Source organism: Helianthus annuus, chromosome 7 (genome assembly GCF_002127325.2).
Source record: "Helianthus annuus cultivar XRQ/B chromosome 7, HanXRQr2.0-SUNRISE, whole genome shotgun sequence".
NCBI lineage: Eukaryota > Viridiplantae > Streptophyta > Magnoliopsida > Asterales > Asteraceae > Helianthus > Helianthus annuus.
In genome coordinates, this window is record NC_035439.2 from 19,923,003 (window position 1) to 19,945,406 (window position 22,404).

Here is a 22,404-nt window from a genome sequence, read left to right on the forward strand (position 1 = left end):
ACAGTTAATATAAATACTTGTTGTTAACAGTTAATATAAATATAAACCATTGTTGTTAATAGTTAATATAAATATAATACTTGCTGTATAAACTGTTGAATTTGTTTAGATTTTAGGGATGTCTAGTCTAGTAAAAATGCAAGGAGGATCCCGCTTGGAAGTATTGTGTAGAAATTGACGTACCGCCATCGGGTGTAAGAAAAGGGTTACAAATACATGAAATCTAACTTTTGTAGTAAAGATTTTAAAGGAGGAGTGAAGAGAATGAAGGATCATCTTGCCAGTACACACAAAGATGCCGCGCCATGCCTTATGGTGCCCGCTAAAGTGAAAGACGAAATTAAGCAATACTTGAAGGCTTTTCAGGATTCTAAGTTTGCTGCCAACGTAGTTTTGAAGAAAATGTCAAAAGTCGGGCATATTACACCGGTAGTAGCGCTAGTGTTAGCAATCGTAGTGTTAGAGGACCAATGGATCGGCATGTGCATGTGGTGAGTGAAGGAGGATCACAACCGACCGAAAAAATGCCATCGGTGAGTGCTAAAGAGCATCGAGATCAAGTTTGTTTGGATATCGGGAGATTCTTTTACGAGAATGGAATCTCGTTTAACGCAGCAACTAGTCCTTCATTTACTAGTATTCTACGTTCGGTTGGTAACTTTGGACGAGCATTAAAGCCTCCTACGATGCACGAGTTAAGGACTTGGATCCTTAAAGAAGAAGTTAAAACAACCACCGAAATGGTGAATGACATCAAAGCAACTTGGAAGATAACCGGGGTTTCATTGTTATCGGACGGTTGGTCAGACATGCGAAACCGAAGTCTAATCAACTTTTTGGTCAACAATCAATATGACACAGTATTTTTGAAAACGGTTGATGCATCGAATTGCGTTAAAGACGCTCAAAAAATTTTTGAATTGCTTGATGGGGTTATTGAAGAAATTATGTAAGGCCCTAATACGTATTTGGCAAAAAGTGCAGCGAAAATTCGTGCCATAAAATTTCTTTCATACAAACGTCTTGACTTACTTGAAAGTTTTTTTTGAAATGTATCTTTTACAAAAATAAAGTATAAGTCCTGTTTACTAAAGTACATACTCCATTATTCCCGTACAATCTATCTTGTGACTCGATCTTTGATCTCTTTTCCTCGTGATAATTGCCCGTGATTCGAACAACCTGCACTCACCACATACATTCATAACATTAGTACACAATACATAAACAAGATTCAATCTTGTACACTTTCCATTTCGTTATCTGTCTAACTTAAAGCATTTCATCTGCGTATCCATATCCTGATGAGGCTTCAATAATGTACTTGCATTACTTTTCATTCTCAAGGCACACCATTAATAACGTATTACTCGACGTATATAAATCATGCATACATACATTCTTACGTGCATACATACACTTCTACATACGTACATACCTTCCTATATCTCTACATACATGCATACACTCATACGTGCCTTCATATATACTTAATTACACGTCTACATATGTACATACACTCTTACATACACGTTCAAGATCTTACATACCTCTTATATATCCATACATTAATTACATGGTACATAGATTTAGATTTATATCCCATAAACGTCAAAGGCATGGTTGCAAAAATTGCGACTAGCCGGCGATTAATCGCTGACTAGTCGCTAGTCGCCCATCAACTGAGTAATTTTCAGCTAATCAGTAAAAAAATCGCTAGTCAGCCTAGTCGGCCCTAATCGCGACTAGTCAGTCGGGAAAATCGGAAAAAATCAGGAAAAAACAAAAAAAACGGAAAAAATCAGAAAAAATCGGAAAAAAAACACATATTCCGGCCAAAACCTCCCAGATTCCGGTCAAAACTTGTCCACTTAAAAAAATTACGTATAAAAATATATGTATATATGTATAAAACTTAAAATTATACATAAAAAGTCCGATCCGATTAATCCCGATTAATCCCGAGTAATCCCGAGTAGTCGCTAGTCCCTACCTCACCGACCCGCTAGCGACTAGCGAGTTCTCCAACGTTGGTCAAAGGAACGATCAAAATCATGTTTGGGAGGCCCGCCGTGGTCCACGGATAGCAAACCGAAGCCTAAACTGACTTTCTAGAGCCCGTCGGCGACGCCCCTAAGGCCGTCGACGACGCCCTCTAGAAAATGCATTTTTCTGCAGCTCCGTTTCGTCGTCCGTACGCACTAAAACGCGCATAACTTTTGAACCGTTTACCCGTTTAACCTCCTGTTTCTTCCTACATGCTTGTAAATTCACATTCTAGCATATGAACTTGAAATCCAACATCTGGTTTAAGGAAAATATTTAGTTAAAGCTCTCGGCTTTATATACCCGCTTTCACTTATTCGACCCATTCATGTTTTCGTCAAACTACTCATTCGTTTTAACCCAAAACTTACATAAACGTTATAACTATAATACTTTTACATTATCCGGGGTTCGTACTTGGGATTTATGCACTCGATACCCGGTATGCGTTAAACCTATTCATGTCATTGATTTATACGAAAGCAAACTTTGTTAATACAATTTCAAATGCGAAATTGTTTGTCTATTAACCATGACTCACAACCGATTCTTAGACTATTAATCAGCGTCTCCGATTCTTGATTAACGTACTTATGTACAATTCTATCCATACCCGGTTATAGTACCGTAATCAATTTCTTATACAACCCTTCCGGTATAGTAATAAAACCACATTTTTAACCCATTCGACCTACTTAACGTAAATCATCAATTTCATACAACCCTTATTATTTGACTTCAACTATCATGCCTAATTAACTAAAACATAACCTTACTTAACAAACTAAGAAGTGATTCGGAAATCACGTACTTAATACTATTACTAGACATCATCACCAAAAATCAAGTTTCGACATAACTACTAACTATTAACATGCAAATAATCTCTTTACTACTAAAGAGGGAGTCCGGGAATTTACTTACCTCGTGCGCCCGAATTTATACATAGCTTCTGTGTTTACCTTCGACCCGTGGTGCTTCCATGCTTGTGTCCATGTTGACACGACTCCTATCCGTACATGTCGTCACATTCATAACATAGTTAGCTTATATACATTCATTCATTCGGCTTTCAAATCATGCAATTTGACTTTCGTTAGTTTGTAACGCATATGTAAGATATGTATAGTCATACTTCATTACTACCGTACATGACACATAAATTAGCTAGTTCGTAACACATAAGTTCTTGCATACAAATTTTTACCTTCTAACTTCAATCCTACACCTAATCCATTCTCATTTAGATTATGCCATTCGTTTACGTAGCAATTACATTCACGCATCATTCATATTTCATACAATGATTCATAATACATCAATATTATATCATCTTTATGCAACACCACATTTCTCAATCCATTCAAAACTACATGGTTTATCACTGAGGCATTTTATCAAACACATGGTGGGCATACAACATTTTAAGCATCATGTATAAGAGTTTTAAGCATAACCCACTAGTAAAACCACATAACTCAATCATTCAACTTGTTTCACATGATTCATCCATCCTACAACATGATCGGCTATCAATACATTAACGTTTATGCTTTCAATCACAAAATTATTCAACTACAAGATCATCATTCATCAACAAACTACTAGAACAAGTGGGTTTCACCTCGGATCTTCAATATAACCAAATTCAAGCATAAGTCATCTTCAATATGATGATTCTAACTCATATATAAGTTCAATTCATTCAATTTCATGAATTGATTAAAACCCATTTCATCAACTAGCACCAAAACACAAAATTTAACTTACCTTATGTTGAAAACTCATAGATGACTGAAAATCTAGTCACATGCATTCGAAATTCACCCACAATCTCACTCAATTTTGCCAAATTCTGGATCAATTGGAGAAGAAGGGTTTTCCTTCTCCTGCTCCTGTCTTGCGTCGCACACACACACATACCACACACTGCACTTTTAATTTTCTTCTTATTAATTTGTTACATGTTCACTTTCAACCCCTAAGGTTTTGCTTGGTTAATAATAAGGCCTAACTTTCATTCTTTCTATACTTTTTCCATACAGTCTAACTTAGTTAATTAACTAAAACATTTTAATTCGGATTTTGGGGCGTTACAAATTAGGGAAGATATAGTCGTTCAAGTGGTGACCGACAACGTAAGTAACTACAAAAAGGCCGAAGAAATGTTAATGAAGAAGAGGAAGAAATTGTATTGGACCCCATGTTCCGCCCATTGCATCGATTTGATGCTTGAAAAAATTGGGGAATTGCCACAACACAAAAATGCTTTGCTTAAAGCAAAAGAAGTTAGCAATTTCATTTATAATCATCAATGGTTGTTGAGTTTGGCAAGAAAGATTCTTTGGAAAGATCTTCTTCGACCGGCCGCCACAAGATTCGCCACGGCTTTTTTGACGATTCAAAGTCTTTATGATTCTAAAGATGCTTTGCAACAAATGTTCGTTTCTAATAATGGAAGAATTGTGCTTGGGCTATGAAAGACAATGGAAAAAAGGTAAAGAAAATAATTATGGATAAGAGATCTTTTTGGCCTAGTGTGGTCTATACCATTCAAACCACAAGCCCACTAGTTGAAGTGTTGAAGGTCGTTGATGGTGAGCAAACACTCGCAATGGGATTTCTCTATGGGGCGATGGACGCGTGCAAAGAAAAGATTGCAAAGAATTTGAATAATGTCGTCGCTTCTTACAAAGAGATATGGGACATCATCGATGAAAAATGGGACTTTCAAATGCATCGCGATTTGCATGCGGCTTCCTACTTTCTAAATCCTAAGTTTTGATGGAGTCCTAATGTCTCACAGCATCCAGAGATTAAGAGAGGGTTGTATGATGTCATGGAACGACTTGTTAAGGACACCGAAGTGTACATGAAGATTGAAGAACAACTAATTCTTTACAAGGAAAAGAAAGGACTATTTAGTTATAGAGGTTCTTTGGCAACTTATCAGACACGTCCACCGGGTAAAATATTTGCTATTTATGTTTATAAACTTATAGTTTGTATAAATTAAATAATTAACTAACTAATTTCTTAACATATATAGTTTTATGGTGGGACGAATATGGATATGATACCCCTGAACTCAAGGCCTTTGCAATGAAGATTTTGGGTCTTACGTGTTCGGCTTCAGCTTGTGAACGTAACTGGAGTACGTTCAATCAGGTTCATACAAAGAGAAGAAAACGGTTGACCACCGAGAGGATGGATGATTTGGTGTTCATCATGTACAATAGAAAGCTGAAGCAAAAATTTGTAAAAAGGTCTAATTTAAAAGAAGATGAAGATCCTTTACATGTTGAAAAGGTCATGTCTGATGATGAGTGGATAGCCGACCCAAGAGATGATGATGATGATGATGATGATGAAGATGCAATTGAAGATGATGCGGCAAATGTGGTGGAAAGTGACGAGGTCATTAGAACAACAAGAGGTAGCGGGGCAACTAAAACACGTAGAGGTGGTGGGATAATTGAGCGAGGCGTTGGAAGTTCCTCATCTAAGAAAACGAAAGCCCTTCATTTGATTAACGAGGATGACGATGATGAGGATTGGGTTGAGGAAGATTGTGAAGATGATGAAGATGATGTTTGTTATGCTATTTGAGTTTAATTAGAAACTATTTGTGTTTTTTTATGTTAAGTATTTGATGAAATTTGAATCTTTTTTTATGTTTTTAACTGCTGAATCTAATGAAATTTGATGAGAGAAATGATTTTTTGATGTTAAGTATTTATTATTTTATGATATATACAATTTTAATATTTATTTATTAATACCGCCCCAGCCTTACGCCTTGTTCCGCCTCAATACTTACGGCTCGTGAGGCGAATGGAAAACGCCTCGATACTCGTTTCCGTTTTTTAAAACCTTGATTTTATGACATGTGTATTTTTTTTAACTAAATGACATAAACGAGCATATATGAAGTTTGGTTATTATCCAGTGATGATTATTTTTATTTACAGATTAACTTAGTTTGACAATTATGAAATTTTATTATTATTTTGATGATCTTTTTCTTCTTCCAAATTTCATATAAATTTCTTCAAGTTTTATCATTAATGTGGAGCTAGCCTACTTGTTAGAGCCACTTGCCTCTTAGGGGGGTCGGTATGGTTCGGTGACATCATTCGGGGATGGCATTCACCGCACGGTGAATGATTTCCGGTCCATCGGTGAGTGGGGAGGGTTGATTTCGTTGTATTGTCACCGATGAGAGAAGAGAGGAGAGGAGAGGAGAGATACAACCAATCAAGTTTTTTTTTTTTTTTTTAATTGAGGGATGTTTGAACCATATCTAGTGATTGAGTGTAAAATGGGAAGTAGAATGGAGAGTTGACATGACATGCTATTATTGGGTAGAGAATGACTTAAACACCCTAGAGTGATTGAACCATACCCTCCACCCTTAGAGGTGAAGTCTCAGTTTCAAACCGGAGCAAAATCCAAGAGGAGTAATTTAGGAAAATTGCTGTAAAGTAGAGTATGAGAGTAAGCTTTGCCATTAGAAAAAGTCACTTAACATTAAAAGGATTAACATTTATGAAGAAACTTCATAATATTATAACACATATTAAATTGAGTGATTTTTTTATAAATTTTTTGAGTAACTTTAACGTATAAAACTTGGTTATGGTAAGTTTTTACTTTTAAACTAGTAACATGACCCGCGCGTTGCGGCGGGCTTTCGGTCAGTATTGGTTCGGTAAGCTCACGGTATTCGATAGAGCAATCGAAAGACGATATGTCCTAAAGGATATCAACACGTGTTTTTTATCAATCGAAAACAAAAAAAATATTTTACATCAGCATGTAACGTTGTTGTGCTGTAAATTGCAAGTGGTTAGATGACTTGTACATAAAGACAAAGACAAATAAATTAATAAAATACTTTAATTTGGAATATAGCCGTGAATGAGACATGAATTCAAGCAATGAAACTATCAAGGAACCGAGTGGACATTTTATCGGCATCAGGTCTATTCATTATACTACCGTTAATATACATTTTTAACTCATTTACTTTCAATATCTTACGTTCATTAACTTATCAAAATTAACCACGCATTTTTATTTTTTCAATAATATTTTTATAAAGAAATGCGTATTGGAGTGAACAACCGACAACGAAATAACAAAAAAGCAAAAAATACAGCAAAGGTTGCATAAAAATAAATCAACTTTTTTACAGATGTATAACAAAGTTATTAAATCTAAAAACATGTAGATAAATTATTACGTATTGAAATTACATATGTATAAAAAGTTATGAAATCTAAAAACATGTAAGATAAATTACTACGTATTCAAATATATGTAAAATTGTAATTTAAATATTATTAAATGGCATATAAGCAAGGCAGTAGGAGGAACCCAGGCAAACAAAAAGAGGAAAGCATAAGGATCGAAAAAGAGGGACCATTATAGTAGACTTCACCGACTTTAGATTTTAAGATAGACTCGGGTTTTAACACCCGCGCGATGCGGCGGAGGACTAATCTGTTGTAGAACTGCATCATATGGATACCAATGGGTGCTGTTCAAGCAAAATTATGGAAAATGCTACAAAAGTGCCTATACATTAGGCATGTACGCATATGTGTATAGTGATCGATATTGAACCTGTTTAAAGCATACGGAATAGAAGTTTGTGTACATGCACCATACATACCGAATAACAAAGGTCTACCGACATATGAAGTGATGTTTATACCGGTAAAAAAGGGGAGCTTATCAAGCTTGAAAGACATTTTGAAAACAAAAGTACCTAATGTACTGGGGTCTTGCCTGAAAGTATATATAACGACAACTACACTCTATAGCTTCATTCGCTTGCCTTTCCCAAGATGTCGCAAGTTTTTTGTTGCTTTCTGTGCGGATAGGTAGCCTTTTCTCTATGGACAAACAAAAGGTTATTTACTTTTCTTGAAACTGTGATGAAACAAAATTCAGAATTGGTTTCTTTTTATTATGGTAATAGTTTTACACAATTAAAAAAAATTGCAGATCTGATCTGCAATACACATGTTTCTCATGTGAATTCAGTCAATTCACAATAAGATAAACACATGTGTAACAGTAGCAAAGTGTGTATATAAGCAAAGGTTAGTAATTCCATTTTCAGTTGCTCTCCGATAGTCTGATGGATAATTAGATAAAAGAAAATTAGAGTTTGTTGAAATGCATCGAATGGGTTGGGTCAAAAGTCAGTAGAGAGCATTTTCGGCACTTCATACTTCTAAATCAGTTTATTAAAAAAAACTGGATGGTTAATGTACGAATTTAGTTTTTTTTCAAAACTTATGCCGGAATCCCATCAAAAGGCAAATGTGGAAAATAACCTTACGAAAGAACTTGGCGAGTAATGCAGTAAAGAGACCCAAAAATTGAAAGAAAAAAATAATGTTTCCTGCATAAGAAAAAAATGAGGCGAATTTAGTTATGACAAGAAGCTTATTAAGGTAAACACCCTAACTAAACAAATAACATGACGATTAAAAAAAGCAAATTTTAGTCTTAAATTCAATCATGTCTACATGCATCCCAATATATATCCGATGGCGGCAAAAAGAGTAAAATGGTAAACATACATTTTGACAAGGTTCGAAAAATAAAACTTTGTACTAACAAAAATAGAATAAAATCACACGTATAATTATGTAAAGCAAATACTATCATATGACATAAACTTAGTCACTAAGCAGCCGATTTCCCTTAACAAATTCAACCCAAAATGAAGAAGAGACAACCAAAACCTTTGGTACATACCCATTTCTTACATGCAAGCGAATATACATAATCGGAAAGCGGTATGACGATAATTAGGCATCTGAAAACAAAAGACAAACATACAACATTATTGTCAAAAGGAAATTAAAAATAATGTATACACGCACCAATTTCCAATACTTATGGCATCCCAAAATTACATTCCACTCTTGAGTTTTACTATTCAATCCTACTACTTGAAAGGAAATGTATCTCCAAATCGATCAAAATAGAGATAATTATTTATCATTTTCAGCATATATAATAACTTATAATTTGACAAACAAAATTCAAAGGTTGCAAGAACCGGAAGCAGGACTAATAATTCAAATCAATCAACACAGAGAACAGTTCTTGTGGTGAAGTTCAAGTAAGCCTCAACCAATATAGTAGTTATATTCTTATTCAATTGATGACCATGAACGACAGCAAATGAAATAAAGGAGAACCGAGAAGCACATAGTCTGGCAAGTAAAGTCGCAAGTCGAACAAAAAAATACATGTGTTGGTGGGAACTATGAACACCGATGTGAGGTGATCTTGATGCAGAGTTACGAATCAAAGATAAACTGAAGTGTTGACCGTCGCAACGATCATAACATGAAAGCTTCAATATGAACGACGACCTCAATTTTAGGGTTGTCGGTTGGTCTGAAAAGGGGCTCTTTAGATTTGGGTGTTTCTTGGGGAAAACTGAACTCATACAAAGCGGTTCTAATCATCAATTAATAGAAACAATTCAATAGGAAGAGTAACTGGAGGGTTTTTCGTTACCTAAGCACCCGTCGACTGGTCAAGCAGCAGAGCCGCCGGATCCAGATTTTGCTTGGGGTATGAAACGTGGGTAGAAAGAGAAGGTAGAACATGTGTAGTCAAATTGAAAAACAATGAAACTAAATCGGAAAGATGAAGCAGCGCAGAGAAGCAAAGTAGAAGGGTTAAAGTGTAAATTGTTGGTGGCAAAGGCAACCGACTTTGTACTTTAAGATAGATAGTAATAATAATAATTTGTATATTTTATAGTCTCTCTTAATGGACTGGGTTGGCCTTACTCTTGAAGTAAGCAGGCCCATATCATGCTTTTTCTAATGATAAGTGGGCTTAAAATTTCCACAATAACTCTCCATTTTGTGGCAAACCCATTTTCTTACAAGAAAAAAAAGGCGCAAAAAGTAAAAATGAAGTAAAATTAAAAATCCTGAATAATAATATATTAAAATATGCTGGACAAAATCAACTAAATAAGTGGTGTCTGCACCTAAGGATCGTTAGTTGGAAACAAATGGATCAGGTGTTTCCACCTGTTGAGAAAAAATGGGTGGTCAGTTGTCAAAAAAAAAAAATTATTATTTAGAAATCATTCTTGTGTGTTTTTATATTTATGAAACACTTTTAAAAGTATAGAATATTTCTGTATTTTCATAAAAACATATTATCCTTCACTTATTATAGTATTTTACTTTTATTATCGTGTTTTCTTTTTATTAGAACTATAGCTAAGATAAGTCGGTGCTTTGCGGCAGGCGACGATTTTTCTGCGTGATGTGACAATCTTTCGGTCAGTGTCGTTGCGGTTAGTTCGATCGGTATCATCTCGGTATAAAACCAATTGGCACCCATCCATTAGTCATATGTATTTTAGCATCATGACGCTATTAAACCTTCTTTGGTTTAATATAGTGTATAGTGCTTTTAAAAGATATAAATGCATTATACTTATATCAAACGTCTTCTCTTTTATGCATCATTTATTTAACGTTCTAAAATCACAAATAAAATATGAAAAATATAAATAGAAAATAGATAATAAAATAATTAAAAAATAAATAAATATGGGTCAAGTAATAAAATAAAAAAAAGTTAAAAAAAATACTTTTTTTGATATATACTATTTTTTATTGTTAGAGGGGATAAACAAATTCTCCGTTGAAAAAATGATAAAAGAGAAATATTTGATTAATTAAAAAGTTTAGGAGACTAAATTTAATAAAATTGAGTATTTCTGTATATTATTTTAATTATCATTAAAGATATTAAAGATATGTTTAAGGAGGATAAGGTTATTGTAAAAAAGATTGTTTTTGTGAGAAAGGTAGGAAAGAATATAAACCATTAGATCATTGATTTAATGGTTAAGGTTAGAATGGCAATATTGTAATTAAAATAGTGTTTTTTTAAATACTGATTTGATTTAGTAGCTGTAAAATAGGGCATTCATATCCTTTCAAAATCAATAACCGTATCTATTGTACCTGATTTCTCTCTCCATTGCGATTCTTCCGCTCGAAAAAACAGGGTGTTTCTTTCCCACCGAAGATTATAAGCTTAATCAATGAGCCCAAAAATTGAAATCGTATACAAGCGCAAGAGGCGAAGATCGACGTCTGAGACAATGGAACGAAGGACGAAGAAGAAGATGGATGATTCAACTGTAAAAGACACTACAAACCAGCGGCTTACACTACCAAAAATCAACAAAACATCCTCTGATTTTAAAAAAGGTTCGTCTGTCTACTTTGATACTTTTGAAAATTAATGGTATTTTTTATAGTGTAAGGTAGTTTATGTTAACCGAGACCTAAAAGGGACTGATCGATTGTCGAATGGTGTTATAACTAGGGTTTCATTGAATAAGGGTGTTTTTCCATGGTGTTATGTTGTTCATGTTTAGTTTGATTTGGGTGTTATATCAGTTTAAGGTCTTTAGTTTGGTTTGTTTTGGTATTCGTTCAGGGTTTTTTTTTTCAAATGGTGTTATTAACCTGATGTTTATTTCTATTTGGTGTTTTATGGTGTTTTTATACATAATATTGTAGTTTATGGTGTTTTTAAACATAATGATATGCATGGTGTTATTTATCATGGTGTTAAAAGTAGTGTTTAATTGATTAAGTGTGTTATTGTAACACCCCGAAAATATAAACCTTTATATTAAAATTATAAAGTATAAATAAACAAGAATTAACCAACTAGGAATTCTAACCTAGTTAATTACAAGTCTTGAGATAACATACACTAAGGTTAAAACACTAAAACTTAATGCTAGATGATGAGTGGAGGGACTAAACTAGTCAAAATTGAAAGTTAAATGCTGAAATAGTAAACAAAACATACCAAACACACCATTTGGTGTGTCTGGTCGATCAAGAAGGAAGGGGGCGACCAGGGATTTTCTCCAAGCCCTAGCTTCACACAAAACTCACAAAATTGAAGCCTCAAATCTGTCCTAAATCAAGTCTCGAACATAAATTAGTGATCACCTCGTTGAAAGGATCATAAGGTATGTAAAATTTTGAAGTTTTGATTCACCATGAATTCTAGGTTAAAGGTGAAAAACTGAAATTGAACCTAAATATGTCATGCATGAATGAATACTGAAGTAATATGATGTCTAGAGTTAAACCCTAGGTGATTTCTTGTGAAAACCTTGCATCATATTTGTAGGGATTGTGATTTACATGGTAAGGATTAATGAGCTTGAAGAAGCTTGATAAATACTAGGATTATGATCCTTGTTCTAGCACAATCCGAATTTGGGAAGTAATTTCAGAAATATTGATGTTAAAGACATATGTAGAATTGTCTAATTGAAGCTAAATTAGGTGCTAAATTGAAGTTATGAATTTGGTTTGGTTTATATAAAAGTCTAACCCGCTAGGTGTTTGTTGAAATGCCTAAGTGAGGATCTAAATGTTAAAAGAGGATGAAAACGCAGATTTAATCATGATTCATAATAATGCGTTAATTATCATGAAAAGAGTTCTAAACAAGTTGTAATTGGATTTTCTAGGCAAAGAGTCCGGATCGTCAAGCGGACAAGCCGGAGGGAATACACGTGGGAAAGGCGTGCTCTAAAGGTACGAAATTTATCGTTTCGATACATTATGTCTATTTGTTAGTCTTATGTCATCATTCTGAAATATAGTAAACAAGATTGACCAATACGTCTCGAATATGACTAGTATCTTAAACAAGTAAAATGGGTCAAAACAAGTGACAAATATGAATTTTGAAATGTCTTGTATAATGCTTAATTCAGCACCCAAACGGGTCAAAATGAGTCATGTAGTAAACTTGAAGCTAGATGCCATTACTTGATGCATAGTTATAAACAATTCGTAAGCCGTGTGGCGGATACGCTAAACTAGTTGGGAAACTTAACTCCTAATATAGGAGTTAAAGTATAGAAATTTGTAAGCATGATGAGTAGCATTAAAGGGCAAGCTCGAAGCCTTAGAAACAAGCATATAGTCTATACCGTATGCAATCCCTTGTGGGAGTAGCCAAGCGTTATCATTAGTAAATCCGGGTATGGGTAATTAGCCTTAGTCAGGTGTTAATCTTGTACGAAAGTAAACTACACCAATGCAGGAAGTGAATCGACAAAACTGCAAAAACAAGAAAACATGTACATCAACTACCGTAAATTACGGTGCCACCGTAATTTACGGTAGCCTGGAAAATGCTACGGTGGAATTCTACTGCCTTACGGCAGACCTTATATACTCAGTTGCCACCGTAACTTACGGTGCCACCGTAAGTTACGGTAGTGCCAGGTGGAATGTTGAAAATTTTCTTTAATTCTTGATTTCTTGAATATGTTTTCGAACCTAGTTTCAATCATGTTAAATTCCAAGAATCATAATACTAATGCTTGTCTAAAATGTTTAGTTTCCAGGTATTCAAAGTAGGAGGATGGTGATCAAGCATAAGTATCCGAACCGAACACTCATACCAATGCTTCCGCACTTGAACTGTTTTGCTTTTAAGTCTATGTAAACACTTGTAGTTTCTATCTCGATTATTGTCTAGTAGGATTACTACGTGGATGTTATGTTTAGTTATGGTTTAAAACCTCGAAAGCTTTTGTAAACTCTAAATTTTTGGTATCAAATGCAAAGTCTTATGTCATTAATCTAGTATTTCAAGTTGGGTCTTACAAGTTAGTAATCAGAGCTCAAGGTTGTCAATAAGTGTTCGGTTCAAGCTTGATCAAGCATCTGGTAAGAGTTAATCGTTTAAGTAAATTTAGAGAATATAGAAATAAATCATGAACAAATATGCATGAAAAAGAGTGTGTAAGCTCACTCAAACACAAGAAATGCATGAAACAAGAACGATTGAATCAAGTTATGAACTTGATTGAATCAAAACAAGTAAAGCATGTGTTATAAATGGAATGTTTAATAATCTATGTAAACATTTCAGTAATAAAGATGACGGATGGAGGTAATGATGATGCGGTGCCAAGAGTCACCGAACAAATGAGGGAAGTGATTGCCGAAGAGGTTGGAAAGACGATCGAAAACAGTTTGTCGGGCTTTATCGATAAAATTCAAAACACAGTTTTGTCAATAGTTAAAGAGAGAATCAAGAAATTGGAAGATGATGCAAATCTAGCAAAGGAAAAGCCCAGAGGACGAAAGCCTTGTTCATACAAGGAATTCATGGCATGTAAACCACCCATATATAATGGGGAGGTTGATCCGATAGTGTGCCAACGATGGCTAAGTGATATCGAAGGGGTATTCGAGAGAACTCATTGTGATGAAAATGACTACGTAGCCTATGGTACGGGTCAATTAAGGGGTCAAGCGAAAGACTGGTGGGATAGCAAAAAGAAAGAGATTGGAAGTGAAGCGGCTAAGGCCATGACATGGGAGGAGTTTAAGGCGTCGTATATAGAGAGTGCAGAATATAGAGAGTTCATAACCCTTTCAAAATATGAGACCCTTACCGAGATCATTAATGCTGCTCGGGAAAGGGAGATCGAACTGAAAAAGAACATCGAACGGGGTGAACGGAAGGCACAAGAGGTAAATCCAAGCCCTACCAAGAAAGCACGAACAAATGAAACCGTGAAGAAATTGGATACAAAAGGTGGGACGCCAAGTTGTAAAATTTGCGGGAAGGGTCACAAAGGCGAATGCCGTTTCAAGGATAAGCCTTGTCCCATATGCCGAAAAACGGGACATATGGCTATATCATGTCCGGAGAAAGTGACTGTTTGTTACAATTGTTACCGACCGGGTCACAAAAGATCGGAATGCCCGGAACTGGTTGGAAAGAAGGATGGGCAAGACTCGAAAAGTGAAACCCCTAAAGCAAAAGCAAGATCTTTCCAATTGACCGCTGTAGAAGCAAAAGTCGAACCTGATGTGGTCTCAGGTATATTTACTATAAACTCGATTCCCGCACATGTGTTATTTGATATGGGTGCGAATAAATCCTTTATTTCATATGGATTTATTCGGCATCCTTCATTTGTTCTAACCAAATTACCTATGCCTTTAGAAGTAGAGATAGGTAATAACAAGAGCTTTATTGTTTGTGACGTATGTGAAAACTGTAAACTGAACATTGATGACGAAGAATACACGATAGATTTGATCCCGATGTCAATGGGAGAATTCCAAGTTATTGTAGGGATGGATTGGTTGTCCCGATTCCACGCAAAAGTAGTTTGTTTCCGGAAGGAAATAAAACTAACGTCTCTTAGCGGAAAACACGTTACAATATACGGTGAAAAAGGGGGTAATCCAGCGGTGTGCTCGATATTAGAAGCCCACAAACTTATGAAGCACGGATGCAAGGCCTTCATGGTATACGCAAATGAATCAGAGAAAGAGCTCCTTAAAATTAAAGAAGTGCCGGTGGTACGGGATTATGAGGATGTGTTCCCGGAAGAACTACTGGGAATACCACCAGAATGGGAAGTGGAGTTCGGGATCGAATTGATTCCGGGCACCAAACCCGTGGCGAAGGCGCCATATCGACTCGCACCGTCAGAACTACAAGAATTGATGTCTCAAATCCAAGAGTTGCTTGACAAAGGGTTTATCCGGCGCGCCAGTCCTGTTTGTGAAAAAGAAGGATGGCAGTATGCGCATGTGTATCGATTACCGACAGTTAAACAAACTCACGGTGAAGAATCGATACCCACTCCCAAGAATTGATGATTTGTTTGACCAGCTACAAGGAGCAAGTTGGTTCTCCAAGATTGATCTTCGATCTGGTTATCACCAATTGAAGGTCAAGGAGGAGGACGTACCGAAGACAGCCTTTCGTACATGGTACGGGCATTATGAGTTCCTTGTAATGCCCTTTGGGTTGACCAATGCACCCGCGGCTTTCATGGATCTCATGAACCGGGTTTGCAAACCTATGTTGGATAAGTCGGTAATTGTATTTATCGATGACATTTTGGTGTATTCGAAGAATGAAGCTGAGCATGTACATCATTTGCAAGAAGTGTTAGAGACACTCAGACGAGAAAGGCTATATGCAAAATTCTCAAAGTGCGCCTTCTGGTTACGTGAGGTGCAGTTTCTTGGGCATATCATTAGTGCCAATGGTGTACTAGTGGATCCGTCAAAAGTAGAAGCTGTGTCAAACTGGAACCCTACAAGAAATCCCTCAGAGATCAGAAGCTTTTTAGGGCTCGCGGGATATTATCGGAGATTCATACAAGATTTCTCCAGAATTGCTTTACCATTTACCAAATTAACTCGCAAGGAGGAGAAGTTTGTATGGAGCATCAAGCAAGAGGAAGCCTTCCAAACACTCAAAGAAAAGTTGACTCACGCTCCGGTGTTAACATTGCCGGAAGGGGTTGACGACATGGTGGTTTACTCGGATGCGTCGCATTCGGGGCTCGGATGTGTTTTAATGCAACGAGGCAAAGTCATCGCCTATTCCTCGAGGCAATTGAAGTTCATGAAAAGAAATACCCAACTCACGACTTGGAATTGGCGGCAGTAGTGTTTGCTTTAAAAATATGGAGACATTACTTATATGGGGTAAAATATACAATCTTTACCGACCATAAAAGTTTGAAATATTTCTTCGATCAGAAGGAATTAAACATGAGACAAAGGCGGTGGTTGGAAACGGTCAAGGATTTCGACTGTGAAATACACTACCATCCCGGGAAAGCCAATGTAGTGGCTGATGCGTTGAGCAGGAAGGCAGATTACACCCCAATACGGGTACAATCGTTGCAGCTCATTGTGACTTCGGGCTTGCTAGAACAAATCCGAGGAGCACAAGATGAAGCAGTAAAGACGGAAAACTGGAAAAAGGAAAGGATTATTGGCCAAGTTAAAGATCTCGAGGTAGGCAGCCATGGTTTGAAGACATGTTTCAATAGAATTTGGATTCCTAATACGTGTAGAGTTAAAAAGCTTCTACTTGATGGAGCTCACAAATCTCGTTATTCTATTCATCCGGGAGCGACCAAGATGTATAACGACTTAAAACAAAACTATTGGTGGCCCGGAATGAAAAGAGATGTTGTGAAGTACGTGGAAAAATGTTTAACGTGTCTACAAGTCAAGGCGGAGCACCAAAAGCCATATGGTAAACTCCAACCGTTAGAAATCCCGGTTTGGAAATGGGAACAAATTACAATGGACCTATTGACCAAACTGCCCAAAACAAGCCGTGGTTTTGATGCTATATGGGTAGTTGTAGATAGATTGACTAAAAGTGCTCATTTCATCCTGATTCTTTATACATCTGAAAAGATGTCAGAGGTGTATACAAATGAAATCGTGGCACTCCACGGAGTACCGATATCCATTGTGTCTGACAGAGATACCCGGTTTACTTCAGACTTTTGGCGTAAGTTCCAAGAGCAAATGTGAACTAAGCTATTCCTTAGCACTGCATACCATCCTCAAACGGATGGGCAAAGTGAAAGAACAATATAAACGTTAGAAGACATGTTGCGTGCTTGCATTATCGACTTCGGGGGTAGTTGGGATGCCCATCTACCCTTAGTCGAATTTTCATATAACAACAGCTACCACGCGAGCATTAGAATGGCCCCGTATGAATTGTTATATGGAAGAAAGTGTCGAACCCCGGTATGTTGGGGAGAAGTGGGTCCAAGTGGACTAGCACCTACGGATATAATCCGAACTACGAATAAGAAAATCGACATGGTCCGAACTCACTTAAAAACAACTCAAGACCGACAAAAGTCGTACGCGGATAAACGAAGAAGGCCAATTGAATTTCAAGTTGGTGACAAAGTCATTCTCAAAGTGTCCCCATGGAAAGGAGTTATCCAGTTTAGAAAGAAAGGGAAATTGAGCCCAAGATTTATCGGACCGTTTACAATTATTGAACGGGTAGGAAAGGTAGCTTACCGCCTTGAACTACCGGAGGAACTAAGCGGAATTCATAGCACATTTCATGTGTCACATCTTCGAAAATGTCTAGCGGATGAGACAACTTATATCCACTACAATGACATCGAGCTGGATGACAGATTAAACTATGTGGTAAGGCCCATTGCGATTTTGGATCGTAAGGTAAAAACCTTAAGGAATAAAGAGGTCAATCAAGTAAAGGTCAAATGGGTACACAAGAAGGGTGCGGATACCACATGGGAATCCGAAGAGGAGATGCAACGGCTTTACCCTACTTTATTTGGTACCTAATTCAGATTCGGGGACGAAACCCTTTTAAGGGGGTGGACTTGTAACACCCCGAAAATATAAACCTTTATATTAAAATTATAAAGTATAAATAAACAAGAATTAACCAACTAGGAATTCTAACCTATTTAATTACAAATCTTGAGATAACATACACTAAGGTTAAAACACTAAAACTTGATGCTAGAAGATGAGTGGAGGGACTAAACTAGTCAAAATTGAAAGTTAAATGCTGAAATAGTAAACAAAACATACCAAACACACCATTTGGTGTGTCTGGTCGATCAAGAAGGAAGGGGGCGACCAGGGATTTTCTCCAAGCCCTAGCTTCACACAAAACTCACAAAATTGAAGCCTCAAATCTGTCCTAAATCAAGTCTCGAACATAAATTAGTGGTCACCTCGTTGAAAGGATCATAAGGTATGTAAAATTTTGAAGTTTTGATTCACCATGAATTCTAGGTTAAAGGTGAAAAACTGAAATTGAACCTAAATATGTCATGCGTGAATGAATACTGAAGTAATATGATGTCTAGAGTTAAACCCTAGGTGATTTCTTGTGAAAACCTTGCATCATATTTGTAGGGATTGTGATTTACATGGTAAGGATTAATGAGCTTGAAGAAGCTTGATAAATACTAGGATTATGATCCTTGTTCTAGCACAATCCGAATTTGGGAAGTAATTTCAGAAATATTGATGTTAAAGACATATGTAGAATTGTCTAATTGAAGCTAAATTAGGTGCTAAATTGAAGTTATGAATTTGGTTTGGTTTATATAAAAGTCTAACCCGCTAGGTGTTTGTTAAAATGCCTAAGTGAGGATTTAAATGTTAAAAGAGGATGAAAACGCAGATTTGATCATGGTTCATAATAATGCGTTAATTGTCATGAAAAGAGTTCTAGACAAGTTGTAAATTGGATTTTCTAGGCAAAGAGTCCGGATCGTCAAGCGGACAAGCCGGAGGGAATACACGTGGGAAAGGCGTGCTCTAAAGGTACGAAATTTATCGTTTCGTTACATTATGTCTATTTGTTAGTCTTACGTCGTCATTCTGAAATATAGTAAACAAGATTGACCAATATGTTTCGAATATGACTAGTGTCTTAAACAAGTAAAATGGGTCAAAACAAGTGACAAATATGAATTTTGAAATGTCTTGTATAATGCTTAATTCAACACCCAAACGGGTCAAAACGAGTCATGTAGTAAACTTGAAGCTAGATGCCATTACTTGATGCATGGTTATAAACAATGCGTAAGCCGTGTGGCGGATACGCTAAACTAGTTGGGAAACTTAACTCCTAATATAGGAGTTAAAGTTCAGAAATTTGTAAGCATGATGAGTAGCATTAAAGGGCAAGCTCGAAGCCTTGGAAACAAGCATATAGTCTATACCGTATGCAATCCCTTGTGGGAGTAGCCAAGCGTTATCATTAGTAAATACGGGTATGGGTAACTAGCCTTAGTCAGGTGTTAATCTTGTACGAAAGTAAACTACACTAATGCAAGAAGTGAATCGACAAAACTGCAAAAACAAGAAAACATGTACAGCAACTACCTAAATTACGGTGCCACCGTAATTTAAGGTAGCCTGGAAAATGCTACGGTGGAATTCTACTGCCTTACGGCAGACCTTATATACCCAGTTGCCACCGTAACTTACGGTGCCACCGTAAGTTACGGTAGTGCCAGGTTGAATGTTGAAATTTTTCTTTAATTCTTGATTTCTCGAATATGTTTTCGAACCTAGTTTCAATCATGTTAAATTCCAAGAATCATAATACTAATGCTTGTCTAAAATGTTCAGTTTCCAGGTATTCAAAGTAGGAGGATGGTGATCAAGCATAAGTATCCGAACCGAACACTCATACCAATGCTTCCGCACTTGAACTGTTTTGCTTTTAAGTCTATGTAAACACTTGTAGTTTCTATCTCGATTATTGTCTAGTAGGATTACTACGTGGATGTTATGTTTAGTTATGATTTAAAACCTCGAAAGCTTTTGTAAACTCTAAATTTTTGGTATCAAATGCAAAGTCTTATGTCGTTAATCTAGTATTTCAAGTTGGGTCTTACAGTTATAATGGTGTTATGTAGTTCATGTTTAGTTTTAAAGGGTGTTATTTGGTGTTATATCGGTTTAAGGTGTTTAGTGTTGGTAGTTTTTGTATTCGTGCAGGGTGTTTTTTTTAAATGGTGTTATAAACCTATTTTATAGTTTTATTTGCTGTTTTATGGAGTTTTTAATGGTGCTTTTTAAATGGTGTTATAAACATCTAGATATATATGGTGTTATTTATCATGATCTGCATCTAAATGGTGTTATTTATCCTGCACTATCATGTAGGGTGTTTTTATCCTGCATCTGAATGGTTTTATTTATCCTGCATATCAATGGTGTTATTTATCCTGCACTATCATATAGGGTGTTATTTATTCTGGTCTTTGCAAAAATATGGTGTTATCTAGGGTGTTATTTATACTGGGCTTATATGGAAGTAGGTTATTTATCAAGGGTGTTAATTTTCATGTTGATTTTGATGAAATGTGTTATTTATCCTGGTAGGTTATTTATCTAGTTTTAGGATAAGATGTATTAGATGAAGTAGGTGATGAAGTATTTTAAATATAGTTTTTAATTTCTTCTATAGTCAGGTCAAGCCATCGGCTTAGGGGCAAAATGTACAAATCATGTTTCAAAAACACAACTGACAGACCATTGGTATGTAGTGACTCAGAAACGTCAAATAACGACGACAAAGGTAATCCAAATGTAGTTTAAAGTATAAAGAAACAAAAAACAATAAAGTTTTATTAGTAGCCATATGTGTTTATGTTTGTTGTTGAGAGTTGTTTTTGACGATGTTCGCTTTGAATAAAACAGATGGTCAAGATGGGATGAATGATGCTGGTAATGCAAAAATAAGATAAGATGTTCCGTTGTCGATAAAAAACACACAAGGTACGTTTTGAAATAAATGATGTTGTGATTATAATAGGTTTGCATATAAGATATCATCAAAATTTATTTTTGTTTGCAGACTAGGATGTTACTGATAGTCAACTTGTCGTACACCCATCCGTCCATATAACATCAACAAAAGGTACTATGTTGAAGTGTTTATATTTTGAATTACTTGTTTACTAAAACAAATATTGAAAATTGTTGTAGATCGGCTGCAAGACCCGGATGACGATTTTGACGACACCCCACCACCGGGTAAGCGACGGAAATCGGCTGCCAAAAGAGCACCGTCTCGTGGAATGTATCAACCAGTGAGACAGCCATATAAGCCATTCACGGGTGCACGGATCAGGCCAAAAGTAGGTATCGACAATTTTTTAACACTAGCAAACGGCCTAAATGAGGAACAACGTAAGAAAGTGGAAGAAATTGGGTTTGGGTCGATATTTGGTTATACGGTGACAGTTGTGCCTACTGCTTTGGCAAACTGGTTGGTTACAAATTACGACGCAGACAATGGTGTTTTAAATGTGGGCGGCGGGCACACTATAAACATAACGTCGGAGCTTGTTAAGAGTGTTTTCGGGCTGCCTATGGGACCAATAGATCTTGCTGAGAAGAAAAAGGCGAGCAAAAGGAAGGATGGTGTTGTCCAAGCATTCAGAGATCAGTTTAAGCATATGGATATCACTCGCTTGTCGCCGGTTTAGCTGATGAATTACATATTGGATTGGCAGGCTGATGACGGAAGACTGTTTATACTGAACTTCTTGATTCTTTACTTTTCACTCCTAGGAGAAACCACGATGAACAATTCCGTCAACGTGCGATTCATTTCAAATATTCAGCCGGACGTGGATATCAAAAGCTTCAATTGGTGTGCGTACATGGTCACGTGTCTCAAAAGATCGAAAACAGTGTGGCATGGTGGTGATGATGCTTTTCGAGGGCCGATGTTGTTACTTGCGGTAAGTATTTAACTTTTAGTATTAAAATATTATTGTGTAGCATTGTTAGTTAAAATAACCGATATGCAGCCACGTATCAGTAAATTAGACCATGTGATTATGGTGTAATTTGACTATGTAAAGCCTGATTACAATCATAAGCTGTTTCTGTTTTACACCTTTTTATTCAGGTGTTTTAATGAATTTATATTGCGATTTCCCAC

At 36.2% G+C, this 22,404-nt stretch overlaps 2 protein-coding genes and 1 long non-coding RNA gene across 3 annotated transcripts; all 3 read left to right on the forward strand.

Annotated features, from left to right (window-relative positions):
* The first annotated feature begins 470 nt into the window (after window positions 1–470).
* Window positions 471–4,526, forward strand: LOC110866690. The gene is made up of 2 exons (XM_022115833.1): window positions 471–949; window positions 4,151–4,526. The coding sequence occupies exons 1-2, from the start codon at window positions 471–473 to the stop codon at window positions 4,524–4,526; spliced, it is 855 nt and encodes a 284-aa protein (XP_021971525.1).
* A 359-nt stretch (window positions 4,527–4,885) lies between these two features.
* On the forward strand, window positions 4,886–5,655 carry LOC110866691. The gene is made up of 2 exons (XM_022115834.1): window positions 4,886–4,979; window positions 5,096–5,655. The coding sequence occupies exons 1-2, from the start codon at window positions 4,886–4,888 to the stop codon at window positions 5,653–5,655; spliced, it is 654 nt and encodes a 217-aa protein (XP_021971526.1).
* A 6,276-nt stretch (window positions 5,656–11,931) lies between these two features.
* On the forward strand, window positions 11,932–20,239 carry LOC110866334. Its single transcript, XR_002551335.2, has 4 exons — window positions 11,932–12,100; window positions 12,611–12,677; window positions 13,492–13,595; window positions 20,076–20,239. It is a non-coding gene; the product is annotated as an uncharacterized LOC110866334 (long non-coding RNA).
* The last annotated feature ends 2,165 nt before the right edge of the window (window positions 20,240–22,404 follow it).

What these genes read in the sequence shown, in the direction of transcription:
- LOC110866691 (XM_022115834.1), top strand. Translation starts at nt 4,886, where the DNA reads ATGGAACGACTTGTTAAGGACACCGAAGTGTACATGAAGATTGAAGAA. An exon ending in AGGACTATTTAGTTATAGAG is followed by an intron (nt 4,980 to 5,095) that starts GTTCTTTGGCAA and finishes TAACATATATAG; the next exon opens with TTTTATGGTGGGACGAATAT.
- LOC110866690 (XM_022115833.1), top strand. Translation starts at nt 471, where the DNA reads ATGGATCGGCATGTGCATGTGGTGAGTGAAGGAGGATCACAACCGACC. An exon ending in GGGGTTATTGAAGAAATTAT is followed by an intron (nt 950 to 4,150) that starts GTAAGGCCCTAA and finishes GTTACAAATTAG; the next exon opens with GGAAGATATAGTCGTTCAAG.